We start from the raw sequence: 26,832 nt of genomic DNA on the forward strand, positions 1-26,832 counted from the left end.
GGGAAGTGTGGAGTAGAGGCAGCTGGCACATGGCCCAAGGACAGGCAGTAAGGTCTGCAGAACTGGGCTGATGAGCTGTCCCCCTTCCCTTGTACTGTGCTGGTTAGGGTCTGTCTAGCAGTTGCCGAGATTCTGTAAGCAAGCTTTCCTGTGCGGGGAAGTGTTCGGGGATCTGTGACTGCAGCACACAGGCACTGTATCAGTCCTCAGTGTGACAAGGTCCTGCCCTCCAGCCATGCTTCCTTCTCGTTCCTTGAGCCCTCGGGGCCTTAACACAGGCCTTCCGTAAATGTTCTTCCTTCTCGGCAGGCTCCTTTCCCTGAAAGGCCTGCAGGGTTTCACTTTAAATGACAGATCTGAAATAGGTGTCCCTATTTCGTGACAGCCCCGTGCTTTGTGACTGTGACTGTTAAGTTCCCTGTGAAATTCAGCTCCACCTGGCAGTTGGAACAGCGGGTTGGGCAAGATGGCTTCCTCCAAATGTGATCTCTGGGTTGGAGGACGGACCAGCATGATGAGTCAGGGTTGGTGACAGAGTAGACAGGGTACAGACCCGTGGTCCCAGGAAACCTGGCATGGGTCTGCTGTGGCACCCAGCCTGTGAGAGCAGGCTCATCACCCAGGACCCAGGACAGGTGCTTGTTACCTCAGCCTTCATCTGGTGTCCATTCTTCCTGTAAATCCCAGTCTCACTCTTAGAGGAAAGGGTTCCACGAATAGCTAGGGTTGGTGACAGTGAGATGTGGCTGTGTGATGGGCGCTGATGACCAGGGCTGGGCACAGGCATTTGGGGAATGACCAGTCAGTCCATTGGTGATGCGGTAAGAAGGTTTGTACCGAGAATCCTAGTGACTAAATGAGAAACTGAGCCCATTTAGGAGATTGTGATCAAGCTAGATGAGGTCTGGAGAATGGGGAAGGCGTGTACCAAGGAAGTGATTTTTGTGTACCCTTAAGTATTGGGTCCCTGCTCTCCTGTGTGTGCATTTGCTGCAACGCAACATGAGCTCAGGAAGGCCAGGGTGGTGGTGTGGTTATGGACTTGGGTCTTACAAACTGTTATCCAAAATGGGAAGCAACTTAAAATTAGTAGTAGAACTGGTTAAAAATCTTGTGCATTATTTGGCTATATTTTTAAAAAATGACTAATATTTCCAGAAGCAATGTAAAATATAATCAGAAGTATTTTAGAAGGTAGCTGTATATGTTTTCTCCTGCTGTCTACATATTAATGATCAATTTCTGCTTTTGTAGAGGAGCACCAAGAATTCTTTCATTGAATTTGAGTTTGCCGAGGTAAGAAATTTCCGCTATTTAGTATTTGATGATTGTCACTCTCATCATTGATTATAAAAAGCCACCGATTATAAGAAGTAGGTGTAGTAGTTTCCTCCTGGGGCTATAATAGCAACCTACCTAAGAGTGGTGAAAACCGAAGTAATTTACTCTAAAATCAAGGTGTTAAGAGGGCCATGATCGTCTGAAGTCTTCCCTAGAGGAATCCTTCCTTGCCTCTTCTAGATTGTGGTGGCTCCTCACAAATCCATGGCTTTTAGCGTCACTAATTTCTCTCTTTACATGGCCTTTCCTGTATTCTGTGACTTAAGAAAATATTTCACAGGTTAACTAGTTACATCTATGATAACTATTTCTAAGTAAGATGACATTCTGAGGTCTAGAAGTGAAATCCTGGGTGGCCCTATTCAGCCCTCTGCAGGGGCTCGAGGTGTGTTAGGAGTGCTGGTTAAAGTGGGCTTCCAGGCCTGGTTCAGGGTGCCTCTGTCAGAATGCAGAACATGGGTCCTGCAGAGCTCTGAGCCCTCTGGCTTGACACCACCCATTCCTGTTTGTCCTATGTCTGCTCTCCATCACCTGAATGGAATCTGTGCTCTGTTAAATTCCTAAGATCTAGCTAGGTGAGTAGGAAGGGAAAAACGTGCCTAGAGACGCAGATGAATGTCCCTTCCAGGCTTCCATGACCCTAGGCTTCTGTGATACCCTTTATCTAGCATTTACTCCATTCTGTTGAAGTTCAGTATTTAACAAATGCTTACATGCTTACATGTTCCAGCAAGTGTTCTAAGTGCTTCACAAATACTTAGTCCTAATAATAGTTCTTTGAGATAAGAACTGTTGTTATCTCCACTTCTGGGGAAGGAAACGGGCACAATGAGGTCAAATACCTTGTCCTGCATTATACAGCTCATCAGTGGTGGGGCTGAGACTTGAACTCAGGCTATAGAGCTCTAGGATCTGTATGCCTTCCCCAACTCCATAACCAGCACCTCAGGGTAGAGGCCACATCTGTTTATTTAATAACTCTTAATTTTTGGCCTAAAAGCTCAATGTCAGTACCTTGAACTGTGAATCCAAGCTACAGAGGGGAATTTCCACTGAATATCCATCTAACTTATCCTCTAGTCAGGCTTGTCTTAGAGGATAAAGCAAGGCCCCAGCCTCCTCCATTGTCTTCTGAGCAAGAGGGTTGCCCTGCCTTGTTCTTCCAGACAGCCAGCCTATGACTCTGCAGGGCTAGAAACAGGAGGGGCTGGTATGCGAATGCATCTGCTTAACTGGATTATGGTGGCTGGGCTTGAACCAGAGTTGGAAGATGGTGGGAGTTGTACAGTGGGGGCCAGAAGAATGTGGTTCTCTGACTGCTGGCAGGGGGACACAGGATGATGAGACAGCGTGCCTGGAGCTGGGTTGAGATAGTGCCAAGGTCTCCTGTCACTGTGCGTCACTGCTGGGTGTTGTGGCCATGACTCCCGCCTCCTGTATCCCGGTCAGACCAAGAGCTTCCCTTCCCTGTCAGCCCCTTGCTCCATCCAGCCTGCTCGCTGGTGTTGTTTGTGCTTGTGTTTGGGAAGTCAGGCAGTTCTCTCTAACTAGCACGTTTCTTCTGTACCCAGGGAGAGCCCACTGCAAAATAAGGCTCGGTCAAACCCTCGGGTGTACATGGACATCAAGGTTGGGCCAAACTGGCTGACCGCATCCAGATGCTCCTGCTGTATTCAGTCCTGTGCCCATGCCAGGTGAGTAGGACTCTGGTCAGGATGCTGGGCAGCTGGGGAAGGAAGGGAGCTGCCTGGACCCTAGGCCCTTGATACTGTTTCTGGTTGAGTTCATCCGAGAGCTCTCAACCCTAGCATTTGGTAACATGAAACAGAGCAGGCATTAAAAAAAATTGCTTATTTGAGAGGCAGAGAATTTGCTCTTATTTGCTGGTTCCCAAAATGCCCACAGTGGCCAGGGCTGGGCCAGGGCCAAATCTAGGAGCTTAACACCTGTTTCCCAGATAGGTAGCAGAAACCCAGTTATTTGACCCATCACTGCTGCTTCCCAGTGTCTGCACTGGCAGGTAGCAGAGCTGGTAGCTAGGAAATACTTCAGTATATGTTTCCATAAGAATCTCTTGGAGCTGGCATTATGGTATAATGGGTTAAGCTGCTGCCACTTGGAACACTGGTGTTCCATATGGGCACTGTTTGGAGTCCCGGATGCTCTGCTTCTAGTCCAGCTCCCCACTAATGCACCTGGGAAAGCAGCAGAAGATGGCGGGGTGCTTGGGCGCCTGCACCCTTTTCGTGAGACCTGGATAAAAGCTCCTGGCTCCTGGCTTCAGCCTGACTCAGCCCCGGCCATTGCAGCCATTTGGGGAGTGATCAGTGGATGGGAGATCAATCTCTGTCTCTCCCTCTCTCTGACTTGCAAAATAAATAAATACGTTAACAAAATCGAACTTGTGAAATTTGACACAATACTTGAATATTCCAGCCAGATTTCATCATACGTTCCAATGTTGTCCTCTAATTTTAGTAATTTTTCTTCCCTGACGAGCGCACACATTGCATTTAATTGTTGAGTCTTTTTAGTTTCCTTTCATTTGAATTAGTTTCTTGCTTTTTCGTTGTCTTTGTTGATTTTGACATCTTTGGAGAAAACAGACCAGTTGTGTTTAAGGCTTTTCTCGGTGTTTTCTTCATGAGCACATTTAGGTTGTGTGTTTTGGCATGATTACCACAAAAGTGTTAGCACGCTGTATAAGGAAGTACATGATATCACTTCAAATATTTGTGATGGTAATTTTGACCACTTGTTAAGGAGAAATTTACTAGGTTTTTCCATTGGAAGGTTACTGTTTTTAAGTGCATAAATTAATAGCTAAAATATTTCCTCCACCGTCTCTGTCCCTTATCCCAGATGCAACTACTACTGACAGTTGTGTTTTTCTTAAATACTCATAGCACTTTTGACCTACACTCCTTTCTGTTTTTTTTGTTTTTCTTTTTTTACAGAGTGGACAGTGAGAAAGACAGAAAGGTCTTCCTTTGCCGTTGGCTCACCCTCCAATGGCCACCGCGGCCAGCGCGCTGCAGCCGGCGCACCGCGTTGATCCGAAGCCAGGAGCCAAGTACTTATCCTGGTCTCCCATGGGGTGCAGGGCCCAAGCACTTGGGCCATCCTCCACTGCACTCCCTGGCCACAGCAGAGAGCTGGCCTGGAAGAGGAGCAACCGGGACAGAATCCGGCGCCCCGACCGGGACTAGAACCCGGTGTGCCGGTGCCGCAAGGTGGAGGATTAGCCTAGTGAGCTGCGGCGCCGGCCTCCTTTCTGTTTTAATATATAACGTTTTTATGTTAATCAGAGTTGCTCGTAGTTTAAAGAAAGTCTTCATATCTATTTTAAAGATTTACTTATTTATTTGAAAGGCAGAGTTAGACAGAGACAGACGGATCTTCCATCCTATGGTTCGTTCCCCAAATGGCCGCAATGACTCTAAGCTGGGCAGGCCAGGCGGAAGCCAGGAGCTTCTTCTGGGTCTCTCATGTGGATGGCAGGGACCCAGCGACTTGGGCTGTCTTCTGCTTTCCCAGATGCATTAGCATGGAGCTGGGTTGGAAGTAGAGCAGCCAAGACTCAAACTGGCACCCATATGGGATGCTGCCATTGCAGGCAGTGGCTTTACATGCAGTGCCTTTTCTTATCTCTTGCCTTAAGGAGCTTCATGTGATGAGGCAGCAGTCACAGCTTAGAGTTTAATGGGATTCTGGTTGTCTCTGTGGGTGGAAGTTTTAACTATCTGGGCACCAAGACTTCCATACTCAAAGCCTGGATCTGTGGGGCTTGAGAGGAAGAGTGATGGGAAGCAGGATCGTTCCAGCGTCTGCCTTTGGTGCCGGGACCCCCAGACAGACATTTTCCAATGGTCACTGACCCAGGACGCATATTGGGCCCATCCTCGAAGGGTAGCTTAGCTTTGCTTTGCTCTTTTTTGTAGAGCTGGGGTTCTGATCCTTAACCTTTGTTTCTTAAGATTTTTTTATTTGAAAGGCAGAGAGATCTTCCATCTGCTGATCCAATCCCCCAATGACTACAACAACCGGGGTTGGGTCAGGCTGAAGCCAGGAGCTAATTCTGGGTCTCCGACATGTATGGCAGGGGCTCAAGGACTTGGGTCATCTTCTGCTTTCTCAGGGGCATTAGCAGGGAACTTGATCTGAAGTGGAGCAGCTGTGTCTCCAACCAATACTCACTCATGGGATGCTGGCATTGCAGTGCCACAGCACTGGCCCCTCTTCCTGCTGGGTCTTAGTCCACCCGAACGAGGATGGACTGGGTCCGAAGAAAGGTAAGTGCACCGCTCACCTGTTCCCCAGCCTCTTGATCCTGGAGACAATCAGACGCAGTGGGGAGTCAAGTCAAGCAAGCAAGAACTCGGTTTATTGCACGTGTAGCAAGGCCTCTTTAAAGCACAAGACTGCAGGATTACTGGGGCAGGGCATAAGGACCAACCAATTACTTAAAAGGTCATTTTACGGGGTGACTTTTTACAGGACCAGCCATATGTCTGTATACTCACGATCAGTGTCATCTCCCCTGATGCTGCGCGGCCAATCAGCTTTGGTGGTAAACGACTTTGGGTACCGCCCACCTTACTTCCTTTGGGCACCATCTTTGAATTGCCATGTGTGCCTAATTTCCCTGCAGGCACCATCTTTGAATTGCCACATGTGCCTAATTTCCCCACACTTCCTTTTTTAAGATTTAATTATTTATTTGAAATAGGGAGAGAGATCTTCCATCTGCCAATTTACTCCCTAGATAGCTGCAATGGCCAGGGTGGGGCTTAGCTGAAGCCAGGAACTTCATTTGGGTCTCCCACATGGGTGGCAGGGCTCTTCCCAGGCAAGGAGCTGGATTGGAAGTAGAACATACGGGACAGAACCAGCACTCAAATGGGATGCCAGTGTCAGAAATGGGAACTTTCCCCACTATGCCATAACGCTGGGCAGGGTATCTATTTTATTTTATTCTTTTTAAAGATTTATTTATTTGAAAGAGTTACAGAGAGGAGAGGCAGAGAGAGAGGTCTTCCATCTGCTGGTTCACTCCCCAGTTGGCCACAATGGCCAGAGCTGGGCTGATCTGAAGCCAGGAACCAAGAGTTTGTTCTGGGAGTCCCATGTGGGTGCAGGGTCCCAAGGACTTGGGCCATCTTCCACTGCTCTCCCAGGCCTTAGCAGAGAGCTGGATCGGAAGAGGAGCAGCCGGGAGAAGAACAGGCACCCACATGGGATGCTGGTGTGCCAGGCGAGGTTTAGCCCACTTCACCTCAGTGCTGGCCTCAAGGTATCATTTCTAAACTGGTGCCTCATCTGCACCTGTAGGCCTTGCCCTCTGTCGGTCAGTTCTGAGTGGTGTGGTTTGTGACAGGAACAGTGCGTCCCACGTTCGTGCGCTGTCTGCTGTGCCTCCTTTGCTGTTGATGCAACGTTATGCAGTGTCTTAGTCCATTTTTGTGTAGCAACAAAATTCCAGAGACTGGGTAATTTATAAAGAAAAATTCTGTTTTTCACACTTCTGAACGCTGAGAAGTCCAGGAGGAAGACACTAGTAGGTTTGGGGAGGGCTGTGTTCTCTGGGAGCAGAGGAATAGTGTCCTCATGTTGCAGAAGGGAGAAAGGCAGCCTGCTGAAGACTGCATGTAAAGACCTTCGTTCCATTCAGGAGAGGAGCCCTCATGACCTAATTACCGTTTGAAGGCCCCAACGCCTAGCATGAATTTTGGAGGGCACACATTCCAGCCAAAGCATACATGTGCTATGTCATTTGATTGTGTAAGCACGAGGATCATGGAGTCAGCTGAAGCCCCGTAGGCAGTGGAAGCAAATGCGTGTCTACAGCAGGCTAATTACAGCCCTGTGGGCCTGAGAGGTCTGCTGCAGTCAGCTTGCCACCTCGAAGGCTCAGCGTTGGCCTTAGTTCCTAGTAGTTTGGGTATCTGGTGGTCGTGGTAGTAGCTGGCTCAGCCTTGGTGAGTGGAGCTCGGTGTTGGTCTCATATTGCCTGTAATCTGGTTCCCATGGCTACTTAGTTCATATGCCTGTTGGGCCAGCACTGCAGTGACCTTTGAGAGAAGCTGGCTGATGTCAGCTCACTGAGTTTCTCTTTCTGTGGTTGTTTACTCTCTCTGTTGAGATGGGTGTTGTCTGCCGGGCAGTAACGTCAAAGATCTTCATCAAAGATCTTCACATACTGTACACTCTCCTGTACCTTCTAGCCCTTAGCCTTCCATGTTTTCTTCCAGGTTCCTGACCTGTTATCCAAGGGATGTGTCACACTGCCGTGGGGCCTGTGTTCTTTGCTCCCGGAGTTGTCACCTGAAGCTCTGCTGTTTGAGAGGATTGCCCCTCATCACTGTTGCAAAGCCACCCCAAGTAGGGCTTTGTGCAGTGGCAGTCCATTTTCAGCGTGTTCCCATATACTGAACCAACCCACCTATCAGTGAACCAATCCTGACCTTTTCCTTCCTGTGCTAACTGGTCCTAAGGGACCTCCGTGTGACCCAAGGTGTCAACAGAAGAAGAGGTGGATTCAACACTGGGGAGCCGGTCACCTGCCAGTGAAGCTTGTGTGTGTGTGTGTGTGTGTCCCGCTGTGCCTGATCCTGAATGCCCTGTATCCATCTTAGGGTGCAACAAGTTGTTGGGCCTGCCGGACATTATGACTTGATTTGGCAGAGCCCATGGTTAGGTGTTCCATCTCTAACAGACCCCAGGACCATCCCAGAAGCTTTCCAAGTGGGTGATATTTGAAAAAATTCCAGCCTGTAAAGTTGTGAGAATATAATGAATGACATATTTTATGTATTTTCTTCCGTTGTTAATATTTGTTGTCTACATATGTATGCCTATGGTTGTTATTATTTGGAAATTAGTTACAGCAATGGGGACTTTTCATTCCTAAATACTTAATCATGGTTCAATTCTCAATCAAGGAAATTGAATGCTAGAGCCATCTAATGGATAGTCCATAGTCAAGTTTTGCTGATTGTCCCAATACTGTTCTTTATGGCAGACTTTCCCCATAACCCAGAACCACGTATTTAGTTCTCGTGTGAGTTTTTGTCTTTTTAGAAATTTGTTTTCTTTCTATTTGAAAGGCAGAGAGACAGCGGGTGCTCATTATCAGAATCTGTATCAGAAATAGAGGAGCCAGGACTAGAACGTGGCACTCTGATAATGGGTATGTGGGTGTCGCAAGCAGCGGCTTTAACTGCTGTGCCAAATGCCCTCTCCTAATTTTAAGTTCTTGTGTAAACAATAACATGCTTCAAGAGTCCAAACTAGGGCCGGCTCTGTGGCATAGCAGATAAAGCCACTGCCTGTGGCTTTACCCATATGGGCTCCAGTTCAAGTCCCCGCTGCTCTACTTCTGATCCAGCTCCCTACTATGTGTCTGGGAAAGCAGCAGAAGATGGCCCAAGTCCTTACATTCATGGAGACCCAGAAGAAGCTCCAGGCTCCTGGCTTAGATCAGCTCAGCTGTTGTGGCCATTTGGGGAATGAACCAGCAGATGGAAGACATCTCTCTCTGTCTTCCCCTCTTTCTGTAACTCTGCCTCTCAAATCTTTTAAAAGTCAAAACTACAATAAAGTACATATGAAATTATACTATTCCCTTTTCTTTTTTAAAGATTTATTTCATTTTATGTGAGATAATTTTTGAAAATCCCTGTGGCTGACCTCCCAAATCTCTGGTTGTCTTTGCCCAGTCATCCATTTTTCTAAGTCCCATTTTTACTCCTTTAGTTACAATTCAGACTTGCTTTGAGTTTGCATACAAATTGATTTCAGTGTTTTTTTTTTCTTTAATTTTATAGATCTTAAATTACAAGATTATCATGTTAAGATTTCTTTATTTGAAAGGCAGAATTAGAAGGAGATAGATCTTCTTTCTGCTGATTCACTCCCCAAATGGCTGCAATGGCCAGAGCTGGGCCAGACCAAAGCCAGGAGCCAGGAGCTTCATCCAGGTCTCCCACATGGGTGGCAGGGCCCCAAGCACTTGAGTCGTCTTCCATTGCCTTCCCAGGCACGTTAGCAGGGAGCTAGGTCAGAAGTGGAGCAGCCAGGACTGCAGCTGGCACCCATAAGAGAAGCCGGCACTATAGATAGTGGCTTAACCCACTATTTCACATTGCTGGCCCTGTTAAAATCTAACTTTAAATAGAACACAAAATAACTAATTTTCCCACTGAAATGTGCTTCTTAGCATACTGAAATAAAATTTGCTTCTTTTTCCTTTTCTATTAGTTTTATGTATTATAAACTAGGTTTTTTTCCTAATCTCCATTTTAGGTCTTTAGTTAACTTCAATAACTTGCCTTCTAGCTTTCCAGCTTAAAAGTATGTAATGAAATGCAATAAAAATAATGGGTCTGGCTTTCAACTTTTTTTTTAAGATTTTATTTGATTGAGAGAGTTACAGAAAGAGAGGACAGACAGAGGGGCCGGTGCCGCAGCTCACTAGGCTAATCCTCCGCCTGTGGTGCCGGCACCCCGAGGTTCTAGTCCCGGTCGGGGTGCCGGATTTTGTTCCAGTTGCTTTCCTTCCAGTCCAGCTCTCTGCAGTGGCCCGGGAGTGCAGTGGAGGATGGCCCAAGTCCTTGGGCCCTGCACCCCATGGGAGACCAGGAGAAGCACCTGGCTCCTGGCTTCGGATCAGCGCGGTGCAACAGCCGCAGCGGCCATTGGGGGGTGAACCAATGTAAAAGGAAGACCTTTCTCTCTGTCTCTCTCACTGTCCACTCTGCCTGTCCAAAAAAAAAAGGACAGATCTTCCATCCATCCGCTGGTGTACTCCCTAAATGGCCGCAACAACCAGAGCTAGGCCTATCTGAAGCCAGGAACTTCCGGGGCTCCCACTTGGTTGCAAGGTCCAAGCGCTTGGGCCAGCTTCTGCTTTCCTAGGCTATATGCAGAGAGAGCTTATACACCACAGTGCCGGCCTGTAGCAGGCACTCAGTGGGCAGACACTGACAAACAATATCTACATCCTAAATTGATTGCTGGCAGTGGAATTCCTCGGCATGTTCACAGGCATGGGAAGAGGCCTCAGGGACTGTGGCCAGCTCCTGACTCTGGGACGTGAGAGGATACTTTGTGGTCACTCCCCTCAGGAAGCAGTGGACACAACAGGCTCCTCGGCCAGATCCCGAGACTATCTCAGAGATCCTGTCCCTGTCTTGCTTCAGGACTCATCACCTATTCCTGTCTCTGGACATGGAGTCTAGAACTTTGATTTGGACAACCATATTGGGACTCTTAGCTCAGGAACCCCAGTTTCTTTAGCAAGTTCTCTGGAACCAATTCTAGGGTAAAAGTTTTCATAAATGCTTTGTGAAGGTGTGGGATTCAGAAGAACTGTACTAATATGACATCATCTGGCTTCTCTGTTTTGAATCTGCTCTTAAACGTAATCTGTTGCCTTGGCTTGATTCTTTAAGTTCTGGTCTTTTCCGGTGTTGGTGCCTAGCTCTTCTATTCTGAAACCAAATCCAGAATCTTGACTCTTCAAGATAGATTTTTCTCCCATCCTCTTCCCTTCCATTTTATTTGAGAGGGAGAGACAGACAGGTCTTCCATCTGTTGGTTCACTCCCCAAATGGCTGCAATGGATGTATCTGGGTTGATCTGAAGCCAGGATCCAGGAGCTGCTTCTGGGTCTCCCACGCAGGGGAGCACTTGAGCCATCTTCTGCTTTCCCAGGCCACAAGGAGAAAGCTGGATTGGAAGAGGAGCAGCTGGGACATAAACTGTCACCTATATGAGATGCCAGCGCCATAGGTGGAGCCTCAGCCTACTAAGCCACAGTGCCGGTCTCTTCAGTATAGATTTTCAGATGTTTTATGAGTTTTTTTTTTTTTTTAAGATTTATTTATTTGAGAAGGAGAGGCAGAGAGAAAGAGAGGTCTTCCATCCGCTGGTTCACTCTCCAATTGGCCACAATGGCCCAAGCTGCACCGATCTGAAGCCAGGAGCCAGGATCTTCCTCCAGGTCTTCCCACGCAGGTTCAGGGGGCCAAGGACTTGGGCCGTCTTCCACTGATTTCCTAGGCCATAGCAGAGAGCTGGATTGGGAGTGGAGCAGCCAGGACTTGAACCAGTGCCCATATAGGATGCTGGCACTGCAGGTGATGGCTTTACCCTCTACGCCACCATGCCAGCTCCCAGTATAGATTTTCAAAGCAAGTTTTTGTTTGATAGCGTAACATGAGTAAGGTTTTTGGTTAAAGGTTTTGATGAGAATTTGTAATTGCTCTTCTGTCGGTTTGGAATTGAACCTAGAGCTGTTGATTCAATCTTTGAAGGGTTATCTTTGGTTGTGTTGGAAGTGAGTCCTAGAGTCTACACATCTGTCTAGGCAAACCCTAGCTTAATTCTGACCATGGCTACCCAGAGACAGTGTCAGATCCCACAGGCTGGGAGGTCAGTCCTCAAGTCCCCTGCCCCAACTTTGAATGCCAGTAGGAAGCCTCAGGTAGATTTACCTATAATTCTTTTTATTTTTTAAATTTATTTTATTTAAAAGGCAAGAGTTAGAGGGGCAGAGAGAAACTTTCCATCCACTGGTTTACTCCCCAAATGCCACAACTTTCGGGGCAGGGCCAGTCTGAAGCCAGAAGCGTCTTCTGGGTCTCCCATGAGGGTGCAGGGGTCCAAGGACCTGGACCATCCTCCTCTGCTTTCCCAGGCACATCAGCAGGTGCTGGATCAGAAGTGGAGCAGCCAGGACTCGAACTGGCACCTATATGGGATGCCAGCATTCCAGGTGGCTGTTCTACCCACTATGCCACAGTGCCAGCTTCCCAATTTACCTGTAATTCTGACCAGCTATAAATTGGGATTCTCACACCTCTTTAGTTCAATTAATTTGCTTGTTCAATTAATTCTCACAGAACTTAAGGAAGCACTTTAGCTAACAGCTTACTATGAAGTGTACTACAAAGGATACAGACAGAAGAGTCCGAGCTGAGGGCAGGAAGGGTGCAGTGTGGAGCTTCCTTGCCCTTTCCAGGTGTGCTGCCCTCCAGGGACCTCCACTGCTGCAGAAAGGCCAAGAATCTGGAAAAGGAGTGATGAGCAGGGAACCACGGCCACAAAGCAGAGTATAAACCTCATCAGTTCCCTGCTAGGAGTAGATCCGTAATTTGATGTTATTTTATGTTCTGGTATTCATGGTATACATGAATAACTCTTCCAGTTTGTTTTTTCCTTTATTATTTTGCTTCCTTTTTTTTGTTTGGAAAAGTGATATATAGAGAGGGAGACAAAGTTCTGCTGGTTCACTCCCCAAAGGACTTCAACAGTTGGGGTGGGGCCATGCTGAAGGGAGACAGGAACACCATATGGGTCTCCCATATGGGTGGCCATAGCCCAAGTACTGCTTCTCCAGGTTCATTAGCAGGGAGCTCCATGGGAAGTGGAACAGCTGTACTGAAACTGGTGCTCTGATATAATTTTTTTTATTTTAAAAATTTATTTTATTTATTTGAAAGAGTTTCAGAGAAGTAGATCCAGAGAGAGAAGTTTTCCATTCTTCTGGTTTATTCCACAAATGGCCACAACAGTCACAGCTGAGCTGATCAGGAGCCAGGAGCTGCTTCTGGGTCTCCCAAACTCCTTGCTTATATCCAAATTATAGAAGAATTGAACCTGTGTTGTCTCCTGGTATTTGTAATTTTTTCTGCACATTTAGGTAGCTGATGCATTTGGGATTTACAATGGAGTGAGAGATGGATCCAACTTCACCTCTTTCCTAACATCAGTGTCCCACCACCATTTTTTTATAAGAAGGCTTTTATTTAATAAATACAAATTTCGTAGGTACAGCTTTTGGATTATAGTGGTTCTTCCCCTGTACCTGCCCTTCCACCCTCAAGTCATCCCACCTACTCCCTCTCCCATCCAATTCTTCATTAAGATTCACTTTTAATTATTTTTATATACAGATCAACTTAGTATATACTAAGTAAAGATTTCAACAGATTGCACCCACACAGACACAAAGTATAAAGTACTGTTTGAAGACTAGTTTTACCGTTAATTCTCATAGTACAACTCACTAAGGACAGAGATCCTACATGGAGAGTAAGTGCACAGTTCTCCTGTTGTTGATTTAACAACTAACACTATATATGACGTCTGGTCACCTGAGGCTCTTGTCCTGAGCTGCAAGGCTATGGAAGCCTCTTGAGTCCACAAACTCCGACCTTATTTAGACAGGGCCATCATCAAAGTGGAAGTTCTCCCCTCTAGAGAGAGGTCCCTTCTTTGACCCCTTCTTTTCACTGCCACTACCATTTTTTACAAAGCCTGTCTGCCCTGATGATCTCAATCTGGATCTGTGTGTGTGGCAGGGACCCGATTACTTGCCGTCCGTCGCCTGCTGCCTCCCAAGGACTGCATTAGAAGCTGGAATTAGGGGCAGAACTCGAATCCAGGTACTCTGATACGGGATGGGGCAGCCCAAGCAGCATCCCGACTGCTAGGTCAAATGCCTGCCCCAAACACTGTTTCAGATGCTTGAACGTGGCAATTGAATTCTCTAGTTAGATATTTTTAACCTCAGCCCTTTTTTCTTAACCCCAGGGAATTTCTGTTCCCTGTGCACCCATGGAAAGGGCTTTGGGGGCCAGCGTGGCGCCATGGCTCACTTGGTTAATCCTCCATCTGCGGTGCTGGCATCCCATATGGGCACTGGGTTCTAATCCCGGTTGTTCCTCTTCCAGTCCAGCTCTCTGCTGTGGCCCGGGAAGGCAGTGGAGGATGGCCCAAGTGCTCGGGCCCTGCACTCGCATGGGAGACCAGGAGGAAGCACCTGGCTCCTGCCTTTGGATTGGCGCAGCGTGCCGGCTATAGCAACCATTTGGGGAGTGAACCAATGGAAGGAATACCTTTCTATCTCTCACACTGCCAAACTCTGCCTGTCAAATAAAAAAGGGCTTTGGCTGCAAGGAAAGCAGCTTCCACTGCAGTTTCCTGGTTCAAGTGCCAAGGTGGGGATTTCATAAACCCCAGTGGCACCAGGGGTGATTCCATCTATGGGAAGACGTTTGATGATGAAAACTAAATCCTCATACACAGGACCAGGTAGGAGTCTGGTGACGTGCCAGGCTCTGGACCAGAAGCACGGGCTATGGTTGTGGCCAAGGGACAGGGAGCCTGGGGAGACCCAGCCCTCCTGCAGTGACTTAGTTTGGGGCTTCAAAAGGTTATTTTATTTATTTTTTTGTGAATCCTAGTTGCTGTTTGTCTCCGTTATCAAAAGGAAGCTGCACAGACAGTGCATGGTGTTTTAAGCCATTTGACATTTGACAGTAGATTGGGAACTTCGTGCACCTTCTCCCCTAACTACTTCAGGGAGTGTTTCCTGCGAACGGGCACTTCTAATACTAACACAGCAGAGTTCTCAAAATCCCAGAGTGAGCACTGATAGAATTTTTTTTTTATCTTTTATTTAATGAATATAAATTTCCAAAGTACGACTCATGGGTTACAATGGCTTCCCCCCCCCCATACCGTCCCTCCCACCCACAACCCTCCCCTTTCCCACTCCCTCTCCCCTTCCATTCACATCAAGATTCATTTTCGATTATCTTAATAACTGATAGAATGTTATTACCTGATCCACACCGTGCAGTCCTTTCAGAGGTTCCCAAGACCGGCGTGGGTCCCGGGTCGCCCTCGTGTTTACTCCCTCTGCCCCCTGCACCCAGGCTTTCCTGTCTGTCCCCCTCACACCCCATGCCTCTTTGGTGCTTCCTTACTCTTGCCGTGGCGCCCAGCCTTCTTGAGCTAGTGTGCACCTGGGCCCCTTCAAGCTGGCCAGCTTGGGTCTCAAGGGCGCCTTGGGCAGTGGCCAGCGGTCCTCCCAGATTGCCACAGGTGATTCTTGCCCCTTCTGGACAGAAGGCGCACCTGTTCCTCACTCAGCCCTCCGGGCCACCCTGCATGTTCTCGCTCAGCTGATGCTCTCCGTTGTTTATAGAAACGATCACAACCGTTTTGTCTTCCTCTGGCCTGATCGACTCTGCCCAAGCAGCCCTCAGGAGCCAGCTGTCCTCCCCTCCTTCCTTCCTGTGGCCGTGGGAGCCTCCTGTGGCTGACACTGCCCGCCTCCCTCTCCTGCTCCTCCCTATTTCCCCCCACCCTCCTTCCTTCCCTCCCTCCCCCCCCCCCCCATCCCATCTGCACCCAGGCTGCAGCTCTTCCACCTTTACAAGGTAAACTCCCTCACCCCCACGGGCCTCTGCCGCCGCCGCCACCTTTGTCACTCCATTTTTAACAAAGCTGCTTTTTGTCCAGCTTCTTGGCCATCTTGCCTGCACCAAAACACCAAGGAAGAATGGTGGCTTGGGCCACACAGACACCACCCTCTTGTCAGATTGAACCCCACAAGTTTCCTGAGACTACAGGGTGCTGTTGGAAGGCGTTGGTCTTGTCCAGGAGGACTCTTCGTAGTGGACCAACCCCAGTGAAATGAACATCTGAGCGTCAGTGGGGCCCCAGGGCTCCTGCTTGGCAAAGGCATCCTGTTTGTGAAGCACATGGAGTCTGCCCGCAAACACATGAGGTCTTCCTAAGATCAAGCCAGATCCCACAGCCTCAGAGGGCACTTGGGGAAGAGGGGTCAGCAGATCGTCCTGTGCCCCCCAGCTTACAGTGGCCCCGTTGGAACCCTCGCTTTGTTTCAGAAATAAGACAAAAAGCCACTTGGGCTTATATTCATACATTTACTCTAAATGCTTTGTGTTTGTAATGCTGGCTAAGGATTTTTTTTTTTTTAATTTTTTAAAGATTTATTTATTTGAGAGGCAGAGTTGCAGAAAGAGAGGTCTTCCATCTAGTGGTTCACTCCCTAAATGGTCTCAACAGCTGAGGTTGGGCCAGGCCAAAGCCAGGAGCCAGGAATTTCTTCTGGGTCTCTTACAGGGGTGCAGGGACTCAAGGACTTGGTCCATCTTCCACTTCTTTCCCTGGCATAGTAGCAGGGAGCTGGATTGGAAGTGGAGCAGATGGGACTAGAACTGGTCTCCATATGGGATGCCAGCACCTCAGGTGGAAGCTTAACCTACAACACCATAAGCTAAGGCTTTTTTTTGTAAAAAATTTGTTTATCTTAAAGATAGAGTGACAGAGAAAGGGAGAGACAGATCTTCCATCCACTAGTTCACTTCCCAAATGGCTGTAACAGCTGGGTCTGGGCCAGGCCCTAGCCAGGGGCCCAAGAACTTGGGCCATCCTTCATTGTTTACCAGGCATATTAGTGGGTAACTGGATGGAAAGTGGAGCGGCCAGGACTTGCACCAGCGCTTTAATAGGAAATGCCAGTGTCTAAGCAGCAGCTTAACTCTGACAACAACCTGTCCTTGGCTTAGACTTAATGTGTTTAATTGCTCGTATAAGGAGTCCCAATTGGTTCCCTCTTGATGGCTCAGAGTTTGTACAGAAAGTGACCTGCTGCTTTGTGTGTGTGTGTGCTGAAAATTTATTTTTATTGGAAAGGCAGAATGAGAGAAAAGGAGATCACTGGTTCACTCTTAAAATGACCACAACAGCCAGACCTGGGCAAAGCCACAGCCAGGAGTCAGGAACTCCATCTGGGTCTCCCATGTGAGCTGTCCTTGCCTCCCAGGGTGGGGATTTGAAGTGGGGCGGGGAGTCTGTCCTAGGCACTCTGGTATGGGATGCAAGTGTTCCAAGTGGTGGCTTCTCCCGCTGCATCACAGTGCCTGCCCTCACCTGCTGCTCGCATAGCGTCTGCCGTGGCGAACAAGCGTTCTGACCCTCACCTGAATGGCTGCACCAAAGGAGCACAAGCACCGGAAGCTTCTGATCGGGCGTCCCGATTGATTTTCTATTTTAAGATTTATTTACTTGAAGTGGAGAATTACAGAGCTAGGTGGAAAGACAGATCATCTGTCCGCTCGTTCACTCCCCCAAATGGCCACAATGGCCACGGCTGGACCAGGCCAAAGCCAGGAGCTGCTGCTTGGTCTCCCAGGGGGGTGCAGGGGCCCAAACACTTGGGCCATATTCCGAGGGTTTCGCAGGTGCATTAGCAGGGAGCTGGATGGGATGTGGAGCAGCCTGGTCTCTAACCAGTGCGCATATGGGATGCGGGCCCAAGGGTCCTGATTATTTAAGAGATAACAAAGGTCACAGTTTCAGATTGTTAGCATCGGGAGTCTAGTTTTTCTAGGGGATGTGTATGTGTTAGAAACAAACATGAATCCTGTTTGTTAAACGCTGGCCGGAGCAGACGTTTAACTTAGCAGGTAGGAAGCCTGTGTCCCACGTTGGAGAGTCTGGGTTTGATTGCCTGCTCCAGCTTCTGGTTGATGCAAACCCTGGAAGGTGGCAGGGATCGCTCAAGTCATTTGGTTCTTACCACCCTCCGGGGAGCCCCAGATTGTGTTCCCATTTTGGAGTGGCCCTGGGCCAGTCCCAGCTGCTATAGGCATTTGAGGATGGGCTTGATCACTTCCTCCCTCCCAGAAAAGGTGTGTGTGGGGGGTGTTAGACATGATGATGCTTGCTCCCCATCCTTGAGGTTTGAGGTTTGTAGTTTATCTAGTTATTTACTTATTCTTAAGCTATCTGTGTATATTTGTAGATATTGATGAGGTATGGTTGTAAGGGATATTTATTGAATCCAGGGATTGCATTTTAAAATCATTGTAATTTTCTTTCTTGAAATGCTCAATATAAAACAATTTTCAAATTTTAGAAAAACAATTATGTAGACTCACTGCTTGTTTCCTCAGCCCCTTCAGAGAGACTTTCTCCCGCACCGCCACCCACACCCCTACTCCTACCCCTTCCCCTCTCATCACAGATGCCAGCATTGTCCAGCTTGCCAGAGGCAAATCCCATCCCTTTTTTGAGAAATGGAGTTACAGAGGGAGAGACAGAGAAGTCTCCCATTCCCCAGTTCACTCCCCAAATGGCTGCAATGGGCAGAGCTGGGCTGATTTGAACCCAGGAGTCAGGAGCTTCCTTGGGGTCTCCCACATGGGTGCAGGGGCCCAAGCACTTGGGCCATCTTCCAGTACTTTCCCAGGTCACAGCATAGAGCTGGATTGGAAGAGGAGCAGACGGGACATGAACTGGCACCCATATGGATACCAACGCCACAGTTGTAGGCTGAGCCCCTACTCGGCGCTGGCCACAAGTCCCATCCTTTTTCTCACCTTGCAGCAGTGTTGGAGGCTGCATCATGTTCTTGCTACCTGTTCATGTGGCCGACAGAACACCCTGCTCCCCTGCTTGCCCTCTGCCCTCCTGACTCCTGGGTTCAAATCCCAGCCTCTAAATTATCAGAGGACCCAGGGCTCAGCCTGGGTCTGTCTGCCATATCCATTTCCCCCATTTACTTCAGTGGTCCTTAGCCCTGTACCCGCCTCTTAGGGCTAATACTAATCTAATACTAATCTCTGCTGAGATGAAAAGTCCTAGCTAGTAGATCCTACATTACTTACTTGAGAGCTGAAGAGAGAACTCCCATCTGTTGGTTTACTCCCCAGATGTCTACATTGCTGTGGGTTGAAGCCAAGAGCTAGGAACTCGATCTAGGTCTCCCATGTCAGTTCAGAAACCTGCCAGGGTGCACATCAGCAGGAAGCTAGGAGCAGGAGCTGAGACTTGAACCCAGGCTCTCTGATATGGGGTGCAGGCTTCCCAACCAATATGTATACCGGGGTGTGTGTGTGTGTATCCTTGAAATATTGAAAAACATATTCCTGTATTTAAATGTCTGGACACAACTGCATATATAAGCTATTTAAGCATTTAAGTGTCTAAAATATTTAAACCTTTCTGCTCAGAGCAAGAGTTGGTAATGCGCACTGGTATAGGTATATGGTGTTGGCAGAATCACAGCAACATGATTTTCTAAAAATCTCTTGGTGGGACCAGTGCTGTGGCATAGTGGGTAAAGCTGCCGGCCCCAGTGCTGGCATCCCATATGGGCACCAGTTCGAGTCCTGGCTGTTCCACTTCCAATCCAGCTCTCTGCTATGGCCTGGGAAAGCAGCAGAAGATGGCCCATGTCCTTGGACCCCTGCACCCACATGGGAGACCCGGAAGAAGCTCCTGTCTCCTGGCTTTGGATCAGTGTAGCTCCGGCCATTGGTGCCAACTGGGGAGTGAACCAGCAGATAGAAGACCCCCTCCCTCCCTCCCTCTGTGTAACTCTGACTTTCAAATAAATAAATAAATAAATCTTTTTAAAAAAAATCTCTTGGTAAAATTCTGAACAGAAAGCAATTAAATGGGGGCCAGCACTGTGGCGCAATGGGTTAAACCCCCGACCTATAGTGCTGGCCTCCCATACAGGCACTGGTTCAAGTCCCAGCTGCTCCACTTCTTACCCAGCTCCCTGCTAATGTGCCTGGGAAAGCAGCAGAGGATGGCCCATGTCCTTGGGCCCCTGCAACCACATGGGAGACACGGAAGAAGCTCCTGGCTCCTGGCTTCAGATTGGCTCAACTCCAGCTATTGCAGCCATTTGAGGATTGGAACAGTGGATGGAAGACCTCTTTTTCTCTACCTCTCTCTGTAACTCTTTCAAATAAGTAAAATCTTAAAGCAATTAAGTGGTCCCTCAGTTTATTTCTGGAACAATTCAGAGTAACAAAATAATCCATTGAATTTATTTGGAAAACTGAGTTCAGTTCTAGGCTCAGATCATTATAATGGAGTTTTCTCATCCTTGTGTGAATGTTTGTCAGGGCATTTGAAAGTCCAGGAAGATTGAGAGTAATTGTCCAGTAGGTGGGATGTTGGAGGACCCAACCTATCCCAGCCGTGCCAGCAGCATCCTGCTCTTAGCCGAAAACGTGCCTGAAGTTCCCAGAGAGCCCCTAGGGGGCAGTATTGCCCCATTGACAGCCCAGGCAGTCACGTCTTACCTAAGGACTTCCAATGGGACCTCTAAGTTAAGCTTGTCCACACAGTTTCCACGCTTGCTGCTCCCTGACTTTCGGAGCGCTGCCCAGGTGCCCACCTGTCATCTTCACCAAATGTCCCATGGGCGCCCCAGACTCACTGTGGCCAAAACAGCTTCTCTTCTGCCACATACTGATTTTCCCCCACTCCCCTGTTTGAGTAAATGGCACCGCCATCTACTCCGCTCTTGGTCCCAACTTAGGGCTCATCCTTGACTCGCTCCTGTGACCTTGTCCCCCTGTCACATCTGTGTTCAAGCTGTCCCCTGGCCCAGCCACTTTCACCACGGTACCAGGCCCTCCTAGCTGTTCTCTGTGCTTCCAGCTCGCCGCTTCTCCCAGCTGGTCTAATCTTGGGAAGTCAGACACTCGTTCTCAAGCATGAATCTGGCCACAGCATCCTGGCTGGCAACCCTCCCGTGCCTGCGCCCACCTTGGACCCAGCCCTGCAGTGCTGAGCCAACCTGGGGTCTGGCCTGGCTCTGTGCTGACACTGTGCTCACACCTGCCTCAGGGCTGTTGACAGTGCTGCTCCCTCTCCCGAGTGGCCTGCCTTCAGTGACCAAGTGGTTCGCCCCTCACTTTTTTCAGATGCCACCCATTTGTAACCTGGCCCAGGAGGTCTGCCCTGACCTGCCCTTTCTAAAACAGCCTTTCCTGCCACCTCACTCTGGTTTTTCCTTGGCTGCGTTTCCCTCCATCTGCTTACTCCCTGAAGTCGTGTTACAGACTTTCCCCCCTTTTCCTGGAGTGTCAGCCTCACACAGGCTGTCCTAGTCTGTCTCCATCACCACGGTATTCTGGAGTAGCATGTAGCACACAGGAAATGCACAGGAACTGTTTGAATATTCAGATATTTAAGACTGATGTTGATGGGCAGGTCTGGTCCGTGACACCGCCCACAGTCTAGAATCCCAGCTATGGGGATCTGGGCTTCTCCTGCTATACCCCCCTGAGGGCCCCCACCAACCCCAGGCAGGCCTTTTATTTTTAGATTCAAATCTCACCTCCTCTGGAAGACCTCCCGTGATACTACTGTGTCACACACATGCCCGGGTGACGGCCCTGCGCTGCTGTTCTGTGTACTGATCTGTGTCAGTGTTTTTGCCGTGTTGTAGTACAGTTATCTTCACAGCCATTTTGGAATACTGTTTCCATACCATCCATGCACCTATTTAAAGTATACTTTTTTTTAATGTGTAACTTTTCAAATATATGATTTTTTAGATTTACTTATTTATTTACCTGAAAGAGTTTCACAGAGAGACAAGGAGAGGCAGAGAGAGAGCTCTTCCATCCGCTGCTTCACTCCCCAGTGGGCTGCAACGGCTGGATGGAGCTGTGCCAATCCAAAGCCAGGAGCCAAGGTCTTCTGGGTCTCCTACATGGGTGCAGGGTCCCGAGCTAAAGTATACATTTAAATGGTTTTGTAAAATGCCTTCTCAATGTTGGGCAACCATCACCACAAATAATTTTAGAACATTTTCATCACCCCAAAAACCTGCTACGTTGTTGCCCAGCCCTAAATAAACACTTGTCTCCTTTCTGTCTCTGTGGATTTGCCTATTCTAGACGTTCCGTAGACATGGAATCACAATATGTAGGCATAATGGTGTTTTTGTTTTTAAAGGTTTTTATTGCAAGGATTGGTGCTATGGCGCAGTGGGTCGAGCCTCCACCTGCAGTGGCAGTTCGTGTCCTGGTGCTCTTCTGATCCAGCTCCCTGCTGATGGCACAGAAGGTAGTGGAGGATGGCCCAGGTGTCTGGACCCCTGCACCTGTGTGGGAAACCAGGAAGAAGCTCCTGGCTCCTGGATTTGCATTGGCCTACCTCCAGCCTTTGTGGCCATTTGGGAGGGTGGGTCAGTAGATGGAAGACCTTTCTGTCTCTCCCTCTCTCTCTAACTGTGCCTCTCAAATAAATAAATAAATCTTTAAAACATTTTTTATTTTGTTTGAAAGAGTGAATGAGGAGCACATGTTTTCATATGGCCTTCGTGAGGTAGCACGTATCAGTTCTTCATTCCTTTTAATTGCCAGATAATATTCTGCATAAATATGCTTCAACTTGTTTAGCCACACGTAACTTGGTGGTGAGTTTATGGGTGATTTCTCCTTTTTGACTATTAATAATAATGCTACTTGGGGCTGGCACTGTGGCGTAGCAGGTAAAGCTGCCTCTTACAGTGCCAGCATCCTATATGGGCACCAGTTTGAGTCCTGGCTGCTCAATTTCCAGTCCAGCTCTCTGCTGTGGCCTGGGAAAGCAGTGGAGGAGGGCCCAAGTGCTTGGGCCCCTGCACCCGCGTGGGAGACCCGGAAGAAGCTCCTGGCTCCTGGCTTAGGATCTGTGCAGCACCAGCCATTGCTGCCATTTGGGGGGTGAACCAGCAATGGAACCTCTCTCTCTCTCTCTCTCTCTCTCTCCAACTCTGCCTTTCAAATAAATAAATATTAAAAGAATAATGCTGCTCTGAACATCCTTGTATATATTTTTGTGCAGACTTTAAAAAAAAAGATTTATTTATTTATTTGAAGGAGTTACACAGAGAGAGAAGGAGAGACAGAGGCAAAGAGAGAGAGGTCTTCCATACGCTGGTTCAATCCCCAATTGGCTACAACAGCTGGAGCTGCGCCAATCTGAAGCCAGTGGCCAGGAGGTTTTTCAGGGTCTCCCATGTGGGTGCAGGGGCCCAAACACTTGGGCCATCTTCTACTGCTTTCCTAGGCCACAGCAGAGAGCTGGATCAGAAGTGGAGCAGCCTGGACTCAAGCCAGCACCCATATGGGATGCCGGCACTGCAGGCAGCGGCTTTACCCGCTATGCCACAGCACTGGCCCCAGATGTTTTTTTTTTTTTTTTTTTTTTTTTTTTTTAATTTATTTATTTGAGGGGCTGGCGCCATGGCTCACTTGGCTAATCCGCCTGTGGCGCCAGCATCCCATATGGGTGCCGGGTTCTAGTCCCGGTTGCTTCTCTTCCAGTCCAGCTCTCTGCTGAGGCCTGGGAAGGCAGTGGAGGATGGCCCAAGCGCTTGGGCTCCTGCACCCACATGGGAGACCCGGAAGAAGCATCTGGCTCCTGGCTTCAGGCTGACGTAGCGCCGGCCGTAGCAGCCATTTGGGAAGTGAACCAATGGAAGGAAGACCTTTCTCTGTGTCTCTCTCTCACTGTCTATAACTCTACCTGTCAAAAAAAAAAAAAATTTATTTATTTGAAAGGCAGAGTTCACAGAGAGGGAGATACAGGGCTGAGGGGTAGGGGAAAAGAGAGACATCTTCCATCTGCTGGTTCACTCCTCGAGTGGCCACAACAGCTGGAACTGGTTCAGTCTGATGCCAGGAGCCAGGGGCTTTTTCTGGGTCTCCCACATGAATGCAGGGGCCCAAGCCCTTGGACCACTTTCTGTTGCTTTCCCTGGTGCATTAGCAAGGAGATCAGCCGGGACTCGAGCTGGCGCCCATATGGGATGCTGGCACTGCAGGTGACAGCTTTACCTGCTGTGCCACAGCACCGGCTCTGGGGATGTGTGTTTTTCTCTTGAATGTGTGCCTGGAAATTGGGATTGCTGGGTGATATGATAACTCTTCACAGCTTGAGGAGCTGCCAGACTGTTCTCTGCATTCCCATCAGGAATGTGTGAGGTTTCCAGTTTATCCACATTCCTACCAACCCTGGTTATTGTCTATTCGGTTATGCCCGTCCCCATGTTGTGCATTGCTAGTGTACTGAGGTTTGGGTTGGGGATTCCCTGAAGGCTAAGCTGTTGAGCACCTCTTCATGTGCTTCTTGGTCATTTGTAAATCTCTGGAAAAATGTTCAGATCCTTTACCCATTTTTAATTGGGTCATTTATCTTTTTATTGTTAAGAAGACACAGGTCCTTTATCAGATGATCTGCACATATTTTCTCTAACTCTGTGGGTTCTATTTTCACTTTTGTGATGTCCTTTAGAAAATATTTTAATTTTGGGGAAATTCAGTTACTACTTTTGTGTCTTGTCACTTGCACTTCTGGTCCTGGTCCTGGATTTCCTCCTGTACTCCCTAGGAAGTCTGTGGTTTCAGCTCTCATTCCTGCTCTTGGATTCCTTTGGGGTTAGTTTTTGTGTAGCGTGTGAGGGAAGAGGCCAGTCTCATTCCCTGGCACGTGGGAATCCAGCAGTCCCAGCACTGCTATTTTCCTGTTCGTCTTGGCACCCGAGGTGACTGGGCTATTTCTGGATTGTAAATTCTCCTCCATTTGTATTAGTCTGTTTTCTGTTGCTATAACACAGTACTTGAGGCCGGGCACTGTATAATAAAAAGGAGTGTTTAGCTCACAGTTTTGGAATTTGCTGGAGTTCCACAATCAGGTGGCCCCGTTTGGCCCCTGGGAAGAGCCTCGTGGAAGATGACATCCTGGTGGGAGCACATGGCGAGACGGGAAGCAGGTGCAGAGAGGGTTCGGGCAGGAGCTGTCTTAACTCTCCAGGGAGCCTCTAGCAGCGAGGCCAGCATCGATCCCTTCTGAAGCAGCACCCTGAGGACCTAATTACCTTCCACCAAGAGTGTGCCACCCCAGCACCACCACACTGAGGACCACGCTTCTGGTACATGACCCCTGGGGTTACAAACCACACTCCAGCTATTGAGCTGTTTGAGGGACTTCAAAAAGTTCGTGGGAAAATGGAATTAAGAGATCAGCTTTGGGCGGCCACCTTTGATGCGGGCATCCCAAATGGGTGCCAGTTCCTGTCCCAACTGCTCCACTTCTACTCCAGCTCCCACCAATGCTCCTGGGAAAAGCCGTTGAAGATGGCCCAAGTATTTGGGCTCCTGTTCCGATGTGGGAGACCCAGAAGTAGCTCCTGGTTCCTGGCTGAAGCCTGGCCCAGCTCTGGCCATTGTAGTCATCTGGGGATAAAACCAGTGGGTGGAAAATCTCTCTCTGTATCACTCCCTCTCTCTGTAACTTTGACTTTCAAATAAATAAATAAATCTATTTAAAGAAAAAAATCAGCCTATTTTGGTGCAAAAATGTTTGAAGTCTGTGCATATGAGGAGTCTTCAGAAAGTTATAGAAAATGTACATTATGAAAAAATGTGCATGGATTTCAAAATTTTCTTCCACCAAAATAAAGTTGTTTTAAAAAGTTATTTGAAAGGCAGAGTGACAGAGAGGGGGAAATGGAAACAGAGAAATCTTCCATCGGCTGATTCACTGTCAAATACCTACAACAGCCAAAGCCAGGACTGGCTCCGGCCAAAGCCTAGGTCTCCCACGTGGGTGGCAGCAACTGCAACACTGAGGTCATCAGCTGCTGCCTCCTAGTGTGTTACAGAAACTGGATCAGAAGCAGAGACAGGACTTGAACCCAGGCATTCTGGTAATGAGATATGGATATCCCAAGCAGTAGCTTAACCCATTTCCCCCTAAACTTGCCGTTTAATTCCATTTCCCACAAACATTTGAAGTACCTTGTGTATCTATTCTATGCCACTACCACAGTCTTGAATTCTGTAGCTTTTTAGTAAGTTCTGCATTTAGGAACTGCTAGTCCTCCAACTTTCTTTTAAGATTGTTTTTGCTATTCTGATTCTCTTATATTTCCATATAAATTTGGGGATAAACGTTGCCAATTCATGTAAAATATCCAGCTGAGATTTTGGTAAGGATTGTACTGAATCTTCGATCAATTTGGGAGTATTGCCTTCTTAACAACATTGAGTCTCCTAATGCATGAACATACGATATCTTGCCTTTTGTTTACCTATTCTTTAATGTGTTTCAATGATGTTTTGTGATTTTCAGAGTGTAAATTTTATACATCTTTTAAATTTGTTGCCATGTATTTTATTATTTTTGATGCTAGTATAAGTGAAATTGTTTTTATTTTCAGGTTTATGGCTAATGTATAGAGATATAATTGATGTTTTATATTGATCTTATATCCTGCAACCTTACAGAAACCTGTTAATTAGTTCTTAATAGTTTTTTTTTTTTTTTTTTTTGACAGGTAGAGTTAGACAGTGAGAGACAGAGACAGAGAGAAAGGTCTTCCTTTCCTTTGATTCACCCCCCCAAAATGGCTGCTACAGCTGGTGCGCTGCGCCAATCCGAAGCCAGGAGCCAGGTGCTTCTCCTGGTCTCCCATGCGGGTGCAGGGCCCAAGCACTTGGGCCATCCTCCACTGCCCTCCCGGGCCACAGCAGAGAGCTGGACTGGAAGGGGAGCAACCGGGACAGAATCCGGCGCCCTGACTGGGACTAGAACCCGGTGTACCGGCACCGCAGGCGGAGGATTAGCCTAGTGAGCCGTGGCGCCAGCCAATAGTTTTTTTAGTGGACTCCTTGGATTTCCTGTACACAGGATCATGTCGTCTGCAAATGGAGCTGTCTCAGTATCTCCATGTAGCTCTCCAGTTGGACCTCCTTCCCTTCGGCTTTCCTAAGTGGCCTGGTTGGCCTCTCCAGTGCAGTGCTGAGTGACAGTGGCATTCTGTTGGTGGGGGGGAGACAGCATCCAGGGCTTCATCCTGGGGTTTTCTGCAGG

The 26,832-nt window shown here is 48.2% G+C and overlaps 1 protein-coding gene across 3 annotated transcripts in view; it reads left to right on the top strand.

Moving 5' to 3' along the window:
- Window positions 1–26,832, top strand: part of LOC138850673 (peptidyl-prolyl cis-trans isomerase E-like) — a 28,575-nt gene that overhangs the window by 262 nt on the left and 1,481 nt on the right. Inside the window, exons 2-4 of one of the 3 annotated variants that reach the window (XM_070078724.2) lie at window positions 1,255–1,296; window positions 2,913–3,035; window positions 5,480–5,633. In XM_070078724.2, coding sequence (XP_069934825.1) covers window positions 5,546–5,633 — 88 coding nt within the window. In that variant the 5' untranslated portion in view covers window positions 1,255–1,296; window positions 2,913–3,035; window positions 5,480–5,545. Of the gene's footprint in view, window positions 1–66; window positions 1,297–2,912; window positions 3,036–5,479; window positions 5,634–26,832 lie in introns of those variants that run through there. The other 2 variants (XM_089300967.1, XR_016211100.1) reach the window with 2 other exon arrangements.

Source organism: Oryctolagus cuniculus, chromosome 7 (genome assembly GCF_051225735.1).
Source record: "Oryctolagus cuniculus isolate XC-2025 breed Fujian yellow rabbit chromosome 7, ASM5122573v1, whole genome shotgun sequence".
NCBI classification, from domain to species: Eukaryota; Metazoa; Chordata; class Mammalia; order Lagomorpha; family Leporidae; genus Oryctolagus; species Oryctolagus cuniculus.